General features: G+C 40.0%; 2 protein-coding genes across 34 annotated transcripts in view; one reads left to right on the plus strand and one right to left on the minus strand.

Annotated features, from left to right (window-relative positions):
* Window positions 1–11019, plus strand: part of cast (calpastatin) — a 32084-nt gene extending 21065 nt beyond the window's left edge. For 17 of the 32 annotated variants that reach the window (XM_069140677.1, XM_069142829.1, XM_069142287.1 and 14 more), the window contains 31 exons: window positions 157–279; window positions 669–713; window positions 796–897; window positions 1017–1097; window positions 1573–1611; window positions 2442–2528; window positions 2727–2783; window positions 2879–3010; window positions 3226–3360; window positions 3455–3559; window positions 3767–3883; window positions 4026–4100; window positions 4204–4299; window positions 5666–5752; window positions 5862–5966; window positions 6053–6169; window positions 6306–6419; window positions 6549–6662; window positions 6838–6921; window positions 7078–7182; window positions 7362–7478; window positions 8020–8133; window positions 8222–8329; window positions 8430–8534; window positions 8663–8755; window positions 9486–9530; window positions 9644–9778; window positions 10111–10197; window positions 10454–10483; window positions 10716–10822; window positions 10932–11017. In XM_069140677.1, the coding sequence (XP_068996778.1) occupies window positions 157–279; window positions 669–713; window positions 796–897; window positions 1017–1097; window positions 1573–1611; window positions 2442–2528; window positions 2727–2783; window positions 2879–3010; window positions 3226–3360; window positions 3455–3559; window positions 3767–3883; window positions 4026–4100; window positions 4204–4299; window positions 5666–5752; window positions 5862–5966; window positions 6053–6169; window positions 6306–6419; window positions 6549–6662; window positions 6838–6921; window positions 7078–7182; window positions 7362–7478; window positions 8020–8133; window positions 8222–8329; window positions 8430–8534; window positions 8663–8755; window positions 9486–9530; window positions 9644–9778; window positions 10111–10197; window positions 10454–10483; window positions 10716–10814 (2853 nt within the window). In that variant the 3' untranslated portion in view covers window positions 10815–10822; window positions 10932–11017. Of the gene's footprint in view, window positions 1–156; window positions 280–668; window positions 714–795; window positions 898–1016; window positions 1098–1572; window positions 1612–2441; window positions 2529–2726; window positions 2784–2878; window positions 3011–3225; window positions 3361–3454; window positions 3560–3766; window positions 3884–4025; window positions 4101–4203; window positions 4300–5665; window positions 5753–5861; window positions 5967–6052; window positions 6170–6305; window positions 6420–6548; window positions 6663–6837; window positions 6922–7077; window positions 7183–7361; window positions 7479–8019; window positions 8134–8221; window positions 8330–8429; window positions 8535–8662; window positions 8756–9485; window positions 9531–9643; window positions 9779–10110; window positions 10198–10453; window positions 10484–10715; window positions 10828–10931 lie in introns of all 32 variants that reach the window. The other 15 variants (XM_069175340.1, XM_069142659.1, XM_069142996.1 and 12 more) reach the window with 7 other exon arrangements.
* Window positions 11020–12426: 1407 nt separating this feature from the next.
* On the minus strand, window positions 12427–15481 carry cd8a (CD8a molecule). Of its 2 annotated transcripts, none has more exons than XM_069143702.1 (7): window positions 15396–15481; window positions 14950–15251; window positions 14505–14828; window positions 14318–14419; window positions 14114–14221; window positions 13887–13926; window positions 12427–13274 (listed from the first exon to the last, which is right to left on the minus strand). In XM_069143702.1, the coding sequence occupies exons 2-7, from the start codon at window positions 14996–14998 to the stop codon at window positions 13223–13225; spliced, it is 675 nt and encodes a 224-aa protein (XP_068999803.1). In that variant the 5' UTR covers window positions 14999–15251; window positions 15396–15481; the 3' UTR covers window positions 12427–13222. The 2 variants fall into 2 exon arrangements, with proteins under 2 accessions (XP_068999803.1, XP_068999719.1); XM_069143618.1 differs by having other exon boundaries at window positions 14114–14224.
* Between the last annotated feature and the right edge of the window lie 443 nt (window positions 15482–15924).

Consider the following 15924-nt stretch of genomic DNA (forward strand, 5'->3'; position numbering starts at 1 on the left):
TCAAAATGAATGACTTTTCATCAATATGGTGGAGGCTTTCTGCTCCAGAAGTCGGTTTCTTGCTTTTCTGTCTTTTATTTCTTTCTTCAGGTATATGACAGAATTTTACTGAACATGTACTTGGCATATAATAGACTCCAATTCATTGTATTTTAGAGTACAACTGCTGCCACAACACTCAAAGCCGATGTGCCTAAAGTTGTTCCTGCAGCCTCGGCTGCGTCTGGAAATGTGTCTGTGCAAGGAAAGAGCGAAAAAGCTAAACCAACACAAACTAAGGTAGATGATCCTAAAACCAACCATGGTGGAGGCTGTCTTCTCTATATTCTGTAGGATATTGATGGACAGGATTGAATACATTCACGATACTCTTTGTTCAGTGAATGAAATCGAGAGCTAGTGTGCTTGAGAGACACTTTCAGGACCTGCAGGGATTTTTCAGTGGTGTCAAATTTCAGTGTATATAATGATTGTCTCAAATAAAATGTTCTTCCTGGAGTAATTGGAGTATTATAAGGAGAAAACCTAACATTTGGTCAGGTATACATTCATCAGGTGTTGTGCTGTGTTTGTAATATCTTGTATTTTTATTCTGTTTCTCATTCAATAGCACAGTGGGTGTTTTATATTGTTAAGCTGCGTGCACTGACTCTGGATCTGTGTTGCAGGTGCAGGTGGAGGTTCCTTCCACAGCAGCTAAAGGAGCCAAAGAGGTAAAGACTTTACTGAAACAGTAGAAGCATGCAGTGAAAAGCATGTCGTTTTTTCTTGTGCTGAGTTGTGTTGCATGTGCAGGGACCTGCTGTGGATCCGTTCGACGCCCTGGCCAGCATACTACCGTCAACTGATCCTATAGGACCCCAACAGCCTGTATACACAGGGCCGGAGGTCAAAGAGGTACAGCATAGCAGCAGCAAGCATGCATGTGTGGCTGTGTGTAAAGACAGTGAACAGAATGTGATCACACTGAGCTGCATGGATGTGCTGTGTTTAACTGTGTGGTGCACGTGTCACAGCATAACGTCAAATCTGAGAAGGGTCAGAAGTGTGGCGAGAGAGACGACACGCTGCCTCCAGGCTACAGATTTGAGGATATGGTCAGTTCGCCCTGCTCTCTACCTCCTCACAGCTTCTTCTGATTCACTTCTTTTGCTTTGTTTTTTTTGTGTCACTGACAGAACTCACTGTCATCTAGTTTCCTGGTTTAATTTTTCTTTTGGTAGGAAGTAGATCCCAAATGAAAACAGTTCAAAATGCGGGATGTTTTTTCACTTCTGTAAATAATAAACAAACAGCAAATGATCTAGTTTAAATATTCCTTGATCAGATAGTTCCAGATTTAAATTCAAAATGTTGACCATTATTTAAGGTGTCTGATATTAGATATATGAAATATTATTCTTTTAATTTTAAGGCTAGAAATTAAATTTCAAGTTGTTTGCCAAAATGTTTTAACAAAGGCAGCCCAACTTTGAGTTCAGTAGGCAGGGAAAATCATGTGTTTAACTTCCTAAATGATCTCACCCTCCATATTTCCTTCTCACTCTAAAATGAATTTATATTTTTTTCTAGGCTCCAGTTCCTGAAGATGTTAAACCCAAGAATGTTCCTGTAAGTAAAGTAATGGAGACACAACCTCCTCCACTCGGCACATTTTGGTGCAGATACAGTTCACAGAGACTCACACTTGATAAACTTTTTCCAATCAGCACACACTGACATTACGTACCCATTCAGGAAGCCCTGCTTCCACTGTACGAGCTGCTGGTTCCTCTAGAGTGGGGAATGTTACATTGCACTGGGGTGTGTTTCTCAGCAAACAGCACAGAGGACCAGCCTCCTCTGTTTGAGCTCGTTGGCTCTTGTCGGACCAAACCCAAACATCTGTGATCTGCTTGATCACACACAACGCATGCAGTAATACATCAGTTACACACTTTGATATCCAGCCCTGTACAGGTTACTATTTACTCACCCTCAGCACACCCACATTTGCATCACAGCATACTCCCACTTTGTCATGTTGTCATGGAGGCTTCTTTAGTTCTGTGTCTCATGATCTCATTCCATCCGGATACTTTCCCCCTCTCTGAGTTTAGTGGTTTTATTTTTTTGTGTTTATTCTATTTTTGCTGAATCAATGTAATTTGATGTGTCTTTTAAAAGAGTTTGTGAGCTTTCAGTCGAAGTGGAATGTGAAGGGTGTGTCTGTACTTTTCCTTCACTGCTGGTACATGCAGTCTGCTTTGCATTATTTTGCCCTTTTGTTTGCCTTTCATTTGATCAGCCATGCCCTCTGGTGGAGGACCGTGTGAGAGCCATAGGGAATAATTTGGAGTCACGCTTCCTAAGTTGTTCAGTTAAAAAAAAAAAATCTGTTCTAAGATCTAGATTTTGTGTCGCTACCCTGTGGTGATGCGCACTCTTGTTTTTCATCTCAGAAACCGCTGAGCACAGACGAGGCTTTGGACTCCCTTTCATCTGGTTTCATGACGTCCACTGTTCCACCTGGACCCAAGAAGCAAGAGGTCAGAGTCTGCAAGCATGTAGCACTAGTCCCTCCTTCACCGTCACATTACCCTGTTTAAGCTCTGAAAATTCAGTTTGTCCTGGCAGTTGTAGTCAGTATTCACCTGAATGCTATAATTCCTGTATGAAACGGAAGCTGCTTTTTTTATACTTAAAAGTAAATCTTGTTTTTGTCTCAATGAAATATATAAAACAAGGGTCATGTCAGTGCCTCATCTGCTGGACGTGCAAACTTTGCACCACCTCCTGTAAAGGTAAAGTAAAATGTTAAAATCTCTGCAGTCACATTAAAGCAGCATCTGCATGCAGAAGCTGAACATTGTGTGCTTTGATATCATCTCTGCCGCAGACAGTTGAACCTCCTGCAGTTGTTCCTCCTGTGGCTGTGTGTCCTGCTCCTCCTGCTGACAAAAAAGCCAAGATGGAGAAAATGTCGTGTGATTTCTCCTTGGAGGCTGGACTTCCCTCTGCTCCCTCCATGGTAATTTCTTGCAAGGGTGTCTCGACTAGTCTGTAAAATTCACAGAAACACAACCTGTTTCAATTGGGTGTTTTCAGATAATGTTTTCTTCGGCTAAGTGAAACATTTAAATGCTTAGAAATTACACTAAATTAAACATTTTACATTGTTATATCATCATTATGTTTGGATTATGATGTAATAATGCTGAATGTTGTCTCTGATGGCTGTTGTAGAAAGCAGCTCCTCCTGTGGCAGTATGTCCTGCTCCTCCTGCTGATAAAAAAGCTAAGTTGGATCAAACCACTGTTGATTTCTCTCTGAAGGCTGGAGTGGATACCAAAGTAGACACCAAGCCCAAGACTGATGCGGTGAGTTAAGAGAACAAACTTAATTTTGTCCTTCCATGTAGTTAAACAATTTTAGTCAGATTAGGTGATCGTAAACATCATGCTCTCTCCTCAGGGTGGTTCTATGTCTCTGGATGCTCTCAGTGCTCTTGTCGACACGTTGCCAGCAGATTTACCGAAACCTGAATCTCCCAAACTCAGACCTGAGGACATTGTCTCGGTATGGGGCCACAAACAGTCACACTGTCTCATCTTTCTTGATCTAAATCGCTTCTGTAGTGGAAAGTACAGTCAGGATTTAAGAGACTAAATGTAGTGTCAGTTTTGTTCAAGACAAATTTGAAAATGATTGTTTTGTAGAAAACATCCTGTTGGCCTCTTTTCCACCAAACAATGTCTTATTTTTGCCCATTTTCCTGCTGTATAGGAGGACAAACACAAGAAGGAGAAGGGCGTGCGTGTTGGTGAGAGGGAGGACACACTTCCTCCAGATTACAGGTTTAACAAAGAGGAGCTCAAAAAACTACCTGCTCCAAAACCCGAGGTGAGACCGGAACAAGTTCACTTTCAGGGTCCTAAAGTTACACTTCCAGATGTTGAGCATGAACATTGATGTACAATTGTAAAATGAGTAAATCAATAACTGCAAGATATTGACTGATCCTTCTTTCTGTCTCCTCCTGCAGCCCACCTTGGGTACAGGTGAGGCTCTGGACATTTTATCTGGAGACTTCTTTACCTCTTCAGCTGCTCCTGCACAGGTACAGATCTGTGGCTCTGTCATTGGTAACAGCAGAAAAGAAAAATAATATGTGCACAGTCATAGTATGTATCCTGTTTAATAACGTCTCTTGGTTGTTGCAGAAAGCTCCGCCTCCTCCTGTTGATAAAAAAGCCAAGGTGGTCACGGTTTCTAATGATTTCTCTCTGGAGGCTGGACTCTCTGCTTCTACTGCCAAGGTACAGTACAGCAAAGTCACACCAGTTTTAACTTGGATGTCTCCTAGCTGGTTGAATCTCCATTTACAGTTTTCAAGGCTTGTGAAGAAACATAAGTACATTTTACAGATAATGCGTTCTCAGCAGAAATGAATAAAATTTGATTTATTTGTAGCAACACTTGTTTGACATTTTCCCACGGACCCGTTGTCTAATTGATCTACAGTTTGCCAGAAACATGCTCACACCACCTCTATTTTTACAGTCAGATGTAAACACACGGACATTATACGCTCTCCCCAGTTAGGGTGAGTGATGACTCATTCTCTTCAGGGGTGGCATGACTTCATCAAGGATAAATGTCTATGAATCTGTTTGGAGGAAAGGAGGAGGGGTGGTCCTTAAGGTGGTCTTAAGAACTTCAGATCGTGGCTCATAAGAAATGAGACTTTTTCTATAAGTAACCCAGGTAACTGTCATCTGTACAGTTTGAACAAGTACAGCAGAAGCAGCATCACTTTTAATGGTGCATGTGATGGAAATCGTGGAGATGAGGTGAAGAAGGCAGTGGAGACGGTTCTGGGTGTCACCGCAGTGATGTTTATTGGCCGCAGCTCGATTGAGGAGAGAGGACACAACGTGTGGCGATGCCCGGTTGTGAAACCTCTCTGCCTGTACTCTCACAAGGGCTCAACTATGAGGAACACATTGGTTTCGATCAGGATAACAATGTGTCCTTGGCTGAATATTGTCAGTCAGAGTGTCAGACATGCTGTCTCCAGTGTGGCCACAATCAACACTTATCATGGATAGTTAGTTCCTATGGTTGAGGGGGGGGTCCTTTATGGGACCTTTACCCACATTCAGGGAATCAGTAGGGTCTCGTAGTATGTCAGGCTTAAACAATAGCGTTTCCTCGACAGTGCAGATTTACACAGAGCTTCCGGATGCTTTCCATTCGTGTTTACTAGATTTTGTTGGTCAGTGCAGTAAAAGTACTGATGTTGCGTAGCAGTTATTTTTAGCTCATGATGACATGCTGAACCTTTACTTCTTGTGGACAGTGTGACAGTTAGGGACCATCTCAGCTTCTTCCAGTATAAATGAGAATATTCACAAACGCATACAGGTAGTTTTGTGTTGCACCCATGCAGGTAGCATTCTAATTTGAGCCATCAATTGCCCATAAAAATTAAGCTATTATACAATGATTGCTTTACATATACTGCGGTAATAAAAAAAGGTTGTATGGTAAATTATTTTTAAAGAATAGTAAGATGATAAATTACAGACATAGGGTAATGTATGCTTTGAGTAATATTACTTTCTACAGTGTCACTTTCCACTCAGGTTGTTACTCTAATGTCTTGTGTGTTGTCTGGTGTAGAAAGTGGAGTCCTCTGCAGTTCCTCCTGTGGCGGTGTGTCCTGCTCCTCCTGCTGACATCACTCACGCCAAGCCAAAGGCTGAACAGGTGCGATAACCTTTATAGTTGTTTTTTCCCCCCTTCATTTCTTTCTTTCCGCATCTTGTTTTCCTTATCTGGGAGAGACATTTCATATATTCTTCTGTTTTCTCCTCAGGGTGACTTTATGTCTCTGGATGCTCTCAGTGCTCTTGGCGATACGTTGGCAGCAGACGAACCAAAACCTGAATCCCCCAAACTCAGACCTGAGGACATCGTCTCGGTACGAGCAAAGCTGCTCCCTGACACAGAGTTCACTTGAGAGTTCACAAAACAATGCCTCATGTTATCTTCGTTCCCTTTTTATAGGAGGGAAAATTAAAAATGGAGAAGGGTGTGCGTGTCGGTGAGAGGGAGGACACACTTCCTCCAGATTACAGGTTTAACAAAGAGGTGCTCAAAAAACTACCTACTCCAAAACCGGAGGTGAGACGAGTTCACTTTCAGGGTCCTAAAGTTACACTTTCGGATTTTGAGCATGAACATTGATGTACAATTGTGACATGAATAAATCAATAACTGCAAGATATTGACTGATTCTTCTTTCTGTCTCTTCCTCCAGCCCACCTTGGGTACAGGTGAGGCTCTGGACATTTTATCTGGAGACTTCTTTACCTCCTCAGCAACTCCTGCTGTCCAAGCTCCTGTTGTCCCCCCCTCAGCTCCTACTGCACAGGTACACTGTGAACCGGTTAGAAGTTCCTGCACATAAAGTAACACATTGTGGCTTTACAGGGAGTTGTCTCTCTGAGGACAGAGGTGTAAACACTGTGCTCGCACTAAAAACACTTTGTCTCTTTTCCAGACCAAAGTGGAGGACTTGTCAGCCCTGGATGTCCTCTCTGGAGAGTTTGTGGCTCCAACTAAAGCTTCACGAGTTCAGGCACCAGTACCTCCTCGTACCATGAAGCAACCAGAGGTAAAACTGTTGGTGTGCTGGCATATTTTGTCCCTCTACAGAATTGGTGTCCTTACTGAGTTAATAGAATAAATAGCAATAATGTTGTTTTTGTTCTTCCTGCTCTTGCATCTTTTTACAATCATGTCTTTTTTTCAGTCGGCATGTCTCACAGTATGTCTCTGTGCTTCTGCAGGTAATGGTGTGTCCTCTAGAACAATCCAGTTCAGTTGATGTCATCCCTGTAAAACCACCACACACAAAAGCCAAGACTGACAAGGTAACAGTGGGTGCAATCTTTCTGAAATGTTAAATTTTTACCATGAATTTGTGATCTTTGACAATTACAATTTACAACTGTGTAACTTGCTTTGTATATCTTTAATATGTATTTTGAAAAACTGGCCGACAAACTTCCTGTCCTGCCTCTCCTCAGGGTGGTTCTATTTCTCTGGATGCTCTCAGTGCTCTTAGCGACACGTTACCAGCGGATGTACCAAAACCTCAATTGCCGAAACTCAGACCTGAGGACATCGTCTCGGTATGGGGCAAAAACACATATATTGTTGCTTTATTATGTACATGTGACATATGTTAGGTAACATTATGTTTCTAATCCAAAAAACGATGATGTGCTTCTGTGACCTGCATCATTCTATGTGTTTTTATGTGTTTAGGGGGGCAAACTGAATTATATTTTTACTTTTCTTTTCTTTCCAGGAGGACAAACACAAGAAGGAGAAGGGTGTGCGTGTAGGAGAGAGGGAGGACTCACTTCCTGCAGATCACAGGTTTAAAAAGGAAGAGCTCAAAAAGATACCTGCTCCAAAACCCGAGGTGAGACTGGGACAAATTCACTTAAAAGAAACAAGACTCGCCTTCTCCAGAAAAAGACTTAATAGATGCATTGTGAAAGCAGCTTATTACGAACCACAGTGACGTTTTAAAGTTCGGTGACATCTAACGGTGTCCCTTTCAAGGAAGTTGTAACTTTAATGTACAACATGGTTCAAGTTATGATTTTAAGACAAACCATTGTCTTTAAAAAAAAAAAATATATATATATTTTTTATTATTATTTTTTTTGTATTATTTTTTTTTTTTTAACCCTAACCAAATGGTTTTTGCTAGTTTAGGCAACACTCCTGTGGGTCATGTGGGCTGAAACCAATATAAGCTGCTTTTTATTATTAGGGCACACGTTTAATGATCAAGGTGCAGGTTTTTTATTTGTTCTGTAATTAAACTCAAGCAATACATTTTTATGACAAACATTTTCTAACAGATTTTCATTAATGAGGGCAAAGAGCTCATCTTGGAAAAATTGAAATTTAGTAATCAGAGTTTCTGATTATTTTCTCTCCTTTCCTCTTCACAGCCCACCTTGGGTACGGGTGAGGCTCTGGATATTTTGTCTGGAGACTTCTTTACCTCCTCAGCAGCTCCTGCTGTTCAGGCTCCTGTAATCGCCCCCTCAGCTCCTCCTGCACAGGTACACATCTGTGGAAGTAATAAAACTATTTTAACGTTGAGAGTCACAGACTCTTTATGCAGTACATTTCATTCTGTCTCTCCTTCAGTCCTCTTCAGATTTTGCTCTGGATGCCTTGGCAGGAGAATTTATTCCCTCGTGTGCTGCTCCGGCAGTGAAGTCTGCACCTTGTGTTCCCACAGACGCTGCCCTGCAGGTAAAGACACAAGCAAACTCCAGCCTTTTTAACTAACTAGACCTTCTATGATTCTGCAGTTCCATCTGAATCTTTTTCTCTGGTGTATTTATGCACTCAGCTGGAAGCAGGAGCAGACAACGCCCTCGATGCTCTGTCGGACACCTTGAAGGACATCACCCCTGCACCTCAGCCTGCCCCAGTTCCTACCAAAGACATTGTCAAGGTAGCCGGCAAGCTTCAAATGCAAGATTTAATTTTAAAAATATTTGCATTTTCAGTGCACTAAGAAAACAAAGTCTGCATGTTTTTTGGCTACTTTAATTTTTGTGGTTGTTTGTTTGGTTGTTGCAGGAGAAAAAGATCGTTGAGGAGAAGCTGATTAAGATGGGAGAGAGAGATGACACGCTGCCACCAGAGTATCGGCCCACTGAGGAAGACTTCAAGGTAAAGTCACAGCTGCTGAAAACAGATGGCAAAAGTAAATCAGAAAGTTAAAGTATATCTTTACATTTCAGAGGGAAATAATCACACTGGAAATTAAATTCTCTGAACAGGAAAACAACATGCTTTAACTTCCCTCTGTAGTCTGGTGGATTTATACTGGGAATTACATGATATCACCAAAAGCCAATGTACTAATAAATTTAACTGGCCAGGTTGTCCCGCCCTAAAAGGTAAAACAAAGGTGCAGAAGATGGGAGAGAAACAGTTTGTACACACCCTCAGTGACCTCAGAGGAAGACTAATCGGGAAACAAATCAAACACACCTGTGTGGGTTGATAATGGGGGAGCAGGAGGTTTCAAAAAGTGCATACAAAATATATAATCACCTCATAATATGCAACACAGTATTACAGGTTACACTAATAGAGATGTGGTTAGAATTTGTACCTAAAACTGGCTTCAAAATATTGTAGCTTATATTATTTATATTTTAATGCATCAGTAATAACTAATCAGTAATGTAAGAACACTAACTGGTGTATTTTTCTGTTGGTACTTGTCATGTCATGGTAAAATGAATCCAATGGTTACTGTAGATCTTTAAACATAATTTAATGCCTAAGGAAGTTTAATTGACAGTTCATTGCGATGTAAATTGTTATATTTATTTATAGTGTGTAGTTAATTGTGGCTTTCCTGTGCATAATATTCATCAATTATATTTTCCAGAAAATGGCAGAAGCAAAGACAAAAGCACCTGCAACACCCAAGAAGGTAGGATGATGGTGATGATGATGGTGACAATGATAATAAAATGATACAAATGAAAAAAAAAAATAATGTTAAGAGACACAACCTGATGTTTTCTCTTCTCTGCCCTGCACAAGACTATGGATGACAAGACGGCCTTGGACCTGCTGTCCGGCGACTTCTCAGCTGCTCCCAAACCTGCTGCACCGGTCACATCATCTGCAGACGCAACAAAGTTGGAAGCTCCCGTGCTGGACTCCGAGCCCCTGAAGGTAACTGAGGAAATAAAATACAAACAAACTTCACTATCTCATCTACTTCTTCCAAACAACCATTTTGACGTGGCATAAAAGGAAAAGTACAGATTTCTAACTAGTATTGGCTAAATTCTATTAAGGTGAGACGTGTATTGTGCATCTCACCTCACTGTGAAACTAATTAGAATATGAACCATAGTTACAAAATAATTAATTCCTGCATCTTAGCACTACTCTTCCTAGAGATTCATTCAAACAAATGCTTTTTTGTTTTGTTTTTCTTATATTCATAAGAGCTGATTGTGTCTGATAAGTTAATCATTTCTTTATTTGTTATTCTTTCCTAGCCCATGGCCGGTGGTGTCCTGGACTCCCTGGCGGGCAACCTGCTCCCAGATGCCCCGGAGTTCAAATCTAAAACAGACAAGCCAAAGGTAAAAAGAAGTTCTGCATGAGATCAGGATGTAAGAGTCCTCCATCAGATGAATTTACTGATGATGAGTTGGAACAAGAGAAGACAAACAGTTACTCTTCTCTCCCAGCTTGGCGTTTATTGGTATAAATCTGCAGCAGTTCTTAACTCTGATTACTGCACACTTTTAGCTACGAGTTACAAATGGCGCCCCCTTGTTGACAAGCAGCGACTGCATCAGTGCTCACTGCCTAACCAAGGTGTCAACTTTGTTACAGGGCAAGAGCAAGTCAAAATCCAAATCTAAAGTAAGCACATCGCCTGCTGCATGAAGACCTGGATTAAGTTGGACATGCGCTGTATTAGTTATCGAATCTGTGCGGCAAAAACAAAAACGGTTATTGTTTTTGTTTTTTCGGTGCTCCTGGTGCCTTCACAAAGCAGCATGATGCACTCTTCTAACTCCGCTTCATGCATGCAAAGGCAGTGTTTCTTCTTTTCTTTTGTATGTGTCTTGAAACACATTTTTTAAACCTTCAGAGACACCATGCCGAGGAGCCATCTGCCACTGACCAGCTATCAGCCCAGCTAAGCTCAGATGTTGTGCCAGCATCTACAAAGAAGGGAGGCAAGAGCTAGGTCACTCGGTAAGGTTTGTTCTCATTTTTCTGCACAACTTTAGCCAATAAAATATGCAGTGTGCTGAGGATAGGCGCCCAGTCTTTCCACTGACTGTTGGATGTTTTAATGTTACAGGTTGTCTGTGTAATTTGTCCTCCGGACCACAGGGAGGCATCAGTGAGGGAGCTGCTCTTTGCTCTGGATAGTGATTCTTTATTTTTCTACATCATCAAGAATGTATACTGGATGAAAGACAAACCTAGACATACACAAAGCACTTGCTCAACAGACACTCACACACGGTACACACACATACACACACATACAGTACACACATACAGCTCACATACACACATTCGGTTCCCACATACAGCTCTCACACACATACAGTTCACACATCTGCGTGCACTGCCTTTCTTGCTTGGTGTCACAATCAAAGATGAAGAGCTTTTGTTTTCTGTCTTTGGAGAAAATGATTTTTTTTTTTTTTTTTTTTTTTTAACATGAGCTGGGTGTAAAGAATGAGTGAACAGACAAAGAAAGAAAGAAGTGAGCCATGCATGTACATCTGATCTGACAATTTGTATTTTTCCACTGATGCACTCAATCACAACACACTGCTTATCTAAGCCTGGTGGTGCTGTGATGGAGAGCAGTGGTGACTGTCAGCTAGCATGGGAACAGTATGGAGGTGGTGTATAGTATCGGGATGTTTGTGCAATCTTGATGTACACAGAAAAGCCAAGTTTTCTATCGCGATGTGGTCAGATGCTGTAAAGACACTAGTGTACAGCTTAGTTTGCTTATATTTTGGACAATACATAGTTTACATTATTGTATTATATGTGGAGGATTTCCAGGAGGTGTTCTGCTTAATTCATTATCAGAGAGCTTTTGATTTTGAATATCTGTCAAGAGAAGGGTCTTTTGTATGTATTTGGCCTTGTAGAAAAAAACAATTACAGCGTCCAGAAGTGCACTTAGTGAACCGAGGTGGTTACAAGCTTTGTGAACCGCCATTGTCTGTATACTGTAAAAAAAAAAAAAAAAAAAAAGATTTCCGCTCTATGCAAGGCAACACTGTACAATTTACAAAGGGCTATCACTTTCACCTTTAAAGTGAAACGTCAATATAAATTTCCCAAGATATTTCTTCATGTCAAAGGTTTTGTGTGGGTGTGAGTCAAAATATGAGAGATACTTTATATGTGGGAATACTAATTAAAAACTGGAGCCATGTTGTCTGGTTCAATGATTTCTGCCAAAAAGGAGCTAAAAGTTACCATGAACATCCTTAATGTGTGGGAAAATTATAACTATTGCAGGAAGAATAACAAACACTGTCTTTCTGAAGGTGCAGGGGAAATTTGTATGAAACTGAGCGAGAACAGTCTCCTCTGAAAGCATTCTTCTCTACTCCTGACGTGTGGTTTTCACTCTGCACACAGCTGTAGCAGCCCACTTCCTTTTGTCTCAACGGGGGGCTTAAAACAAAACAAATGTATTTTTGCTCAAATATCGTACTTTTGGGCTGAGACCCTGAATGAGTGTTGGGGATGCAAATGAGTGGGTTTGATGTGTGGAAAAAAAATGAAATGAAATGAACTAATAAAGACACATTCAGTTCATTGCAGCCAGAATTATTGATTTTCTGAGTCGTATCATACTTTATTTTGTTTTTACAGTTTTTCCAGGTTGCCACAATTATAACATACACATCGATAAAAAAAAAGAAGTTTATTGTTCATTATTACTTTTCACCCTTTGAAATTTGTGAATTCATAAAATTCAAATTAAGTTTGTAAAAAAAAATGATTTTCAACAATAATGTTCAACATTTAAAGAGACTCCAACTTAAAATATTGTTTTCAGTGATGATCGTTTTCTTAACTGTTTTTTTATTTTATTTTTGAGGGCATGTCGGGTACGGTAAGATGAGGTAAGGTCGGTTCAAAATAAAATGTGAAGAGACTAGGCTGAAAAAAGGAAGTTAGCTTTTAAAATTAAACATTGTCATTAAAAACAAAATCTTAAGAAAACCAAAAAAAGAATTATTTGTTTCAGTTGGAAAATGAACATAAACCACATTTCTGAATTCTAATATTATCAGGATCTTTTTCAGCATTAATGACGCATTAATGATTTTAGCTAAAGAGTTCAATCTGGACTTGACTGCAGTGTAATCGGCCATCGAACCTCAATGCAGTTAAATCCTGATGTTGACAATAAAAGCTTTCAGAGCATTTGAAGCGCTGCACATTTAAACTACTTTAAACACCGTTTTATACTTTCTATCACAGTGTAAACGTTTTAAGTTTGCAACAAAGACTGTCATACTAAGCGAGAAATTATTTATGCAGGAAGAACACAAAACCTGAAAAATAGGTGCAGTTTAAAGAAATGTCTGTTCAATTGCAGCATTTAGATTAAACGTGTCTGCTGGTCATCTTTAGTTTTTCAGGATCCTGCATCTGTGGCCTATATGAAATAAAAATATATAAGAATAATAATTAACAGCTTATTTCACAATGGAGTTTAAAAAAAAACTGGGCTGTACAATGGAGAACAGTAAGGGGTAAAAAAAAAAACAATAAAAGAGGGCTGATTTTAGTGATTCTAGTTCACTCAGTATGTTTAAATTTCCGTTTAAAATCCATGAAAATATATTTAAAATATTGTAAAAAAAACCAAACTATTTCTAGTGTATTCTGTCAACATTTAAAATTCTTTGAAACAGTATTAAGGCCTTCATGGTTGACAATATAAAAAACTGTAATTCTAATAATTTCCTGCAAATAGTAACAGAGAAAATCTTAATTGGTACAAAGGGAAAAAAAAGTTTCAGCAGTTTTCATGAAACACCATTGTTTAAAATCAGCTTTAACATTTTAAATAAATCACAGGACAAAAATAAAGAAAAAAAAACAACAAAGATTACAAAAATATAAACTCTTTTCTTTTGGTGTCTGGGTGTGGTTCCTGTTGTTTGGGGGACTTGAACTATGAACTCAATATTTCCAAAATCGTGGCTTTAGCCCCAAATGGAGAAACAATATTGGATGTAAATAAATAATAAAAATAATAACTTACTTTCTTTTGTGATGGTGTGGGCATCTCCTGGTTCTCATTTCTACAGCACATCAAAAGTGTTATTTAAAATGTACAAATGACCGTGTATTTGTTTAATTCAAATTTAAGGGGAACATTTTTTAATGTAAAATAATTTCCAGGTTTAAATGACAACATTTTAAATGAAATATAATGATAAATGTACATGAAGGCTCTTCTTTTAGGTTAACTATATTAAGTGGACTTACGATTGCAGTATAAAATGGTGAAGAGGAGGATCAGGAGAAGAAGGCCACAGCCGCCGGCCAGAGGGCCCAGTATGATGGGAGTACAGAACAGGGGAAGAGGGGCTGCCTCTGCTGAACATTAACTTATTAACCACCTGTTTGTCTTCACAGCATCACAATTAAGAATACGATAAAAAGAAGTCAGTAGGCTACACAAACATTTACCTCGGTTCCTCTGGTCCTTACAGTTACAGGGCGCAGGCGTTACAGACAGGTTCTCTTTGGTGGTGTGTATCCGTGGTGCTTCTGTTGGAACTTTCGTTTTTTCTAGTAAAAGAGGAACGGAAAAAAATGAGAAGTAAAAAGTATCCATCATGAGATGATTTGATCAAGATTATGATATGAAACTCACCTCCCTGCAAGCGCGTGACATCTCCAAATTGCAGCTCGTTGCCTTTGTAAAGAGACGCGCAGCTGTAAACGCCGCTGTCGGTAGTAGCATCGAAGGACTTCAGCGTCAGAATATTTTGAGTAATCTTTGATTCACTGAAGATGTTAAGAAAGTTGGAGTTTGATGACTTTTTCATGCCGTTGGTACTGAAAGATGCAATGAACTCCATTGTGGATGTGTCCAGCGCTCGAAACCAAATGACCATGTTGCCTCCAGGCTTCGCCTCACACTTGATCTCAACCAAGGCCCCTTTCTGTACTGTTTTTACAGGTCCAGCAGTGATTCCTAAAAAATGGGATTAAACAAGAGCCGTAATTCTCTGTTTTCAGGTACATCAAGAGCCAAATAATACAAATAAAACAACAACAATCAAATAACACTTATCCATTACTTAGGTTGAACTTACTTTGATAAAACGCCATAATCACCAGAATCTGAATCCATTTTTGGTCCATTTTAATCCTGCAGACGACAATAGCTTCTAAAAACGTCTCTGTGGCGTTTATTGGAGCCTGTCAGGAGATGATTTAGTGAGATATAAAACCACGCCCCAGCTGTAACCTTCTTCTCTGCTCTGTCAAATTGGATCGTTGCAGCGCAGCGCTGCAGAGGCCTCCTGCTGCACCAAGTCGTGGTCTGCACGATGGTTTGAAGTGGAGCCCACCCGATCTGCACTCCACTCCTCTGCTCTCTGGTTTGATCTACACGCTATTGGTACACAAAAAGGAAGTCGTATAAAAGTTTAAATGTGCACATTAAGCCCGTGCAGCGTGGCGGCCCACTTCAGCAACTGCACAACGTTACTGCACAAATCAAATGGTGAGTTTCAAGACAGCATGTGGGGAAATCTACCCTGCTGAAGTGACCTCCATCAAGAATCCCAATGCAACGGCTGTGGTTGACTTTGACCTTCCTCACGTTTGTGGTTGTTCATATCCCCCATAATTCCGAAAATATATTTTTGCTCATCTCCCTGGGAAAATTACTTCTTGTGAGAGGAAACACAATGGTTTTAATCAGAGTTAAAAAGAAGAGTACAGGTGGGTTTCTGCAGCCTTTTTTTTTTTTCAACAAAAAGATGGTAATTCTAATCTGACCTGGTTCTGACATATAAACAAACTGCCCTGAAAGTACTCGTTAACATTAAAAAAAGAAGACAGTCACAAGACACAACACAAACATAATAGCTGTAAATGAATATAAAACGTCAAAACAATCAATATCAATACATTTCCATGTGAAAGAGGAAACGCATCTCATGTTCTGTCTGCAGACAGACATCTACACTGCTGTGATGTTCCCCTCCCTCCCTGCTGTTGTGCGTGGTTTGGTTTCCTGGTTCAGAAGACAAAAGGTAGGGTGGGGGAGGACATCAGGAAAT

This window comes from Embiotoca jacksoni, unplaced genomic scaffold (genome assembly GCF_022577435.1).
Source record: "Embiotoca jacksoni isolate LCO1_2020_lvr unplaced genomic scaffold, fEmbJac1.0.p SCAF_1, whole genome shotgun sequence".
Taxonomy (NCBI): domain Eukaryota; kingdom Metazoa; phylum Chordata; class Actinopteri; family Embiotocidae; genus Embiotoca; species Embiotoca jacksoni.

Coding starts and splice junctions, on each gene's coding strand:
- cd8a (XM_069143618.1), bottom strand. CDS start 14,998: ATGGACCAAAAATGGATTCAGATTCTGGTGATTATGGCGTTTTATCAA. Junction 14,829..14,949: donor GATTATGGCGTTTTATCAAA/GTAAGTTCAACC, acceptor CCCATTTTTTAG/GAATCACTGCTGGACCTGTA. Junction 13,927..14,113: donor CACCATTTTATACTGCAATC/GTAAGTCCACTT, acceptor GATGTGCTGTAG/AAATGAGAACCAGGAGATGC.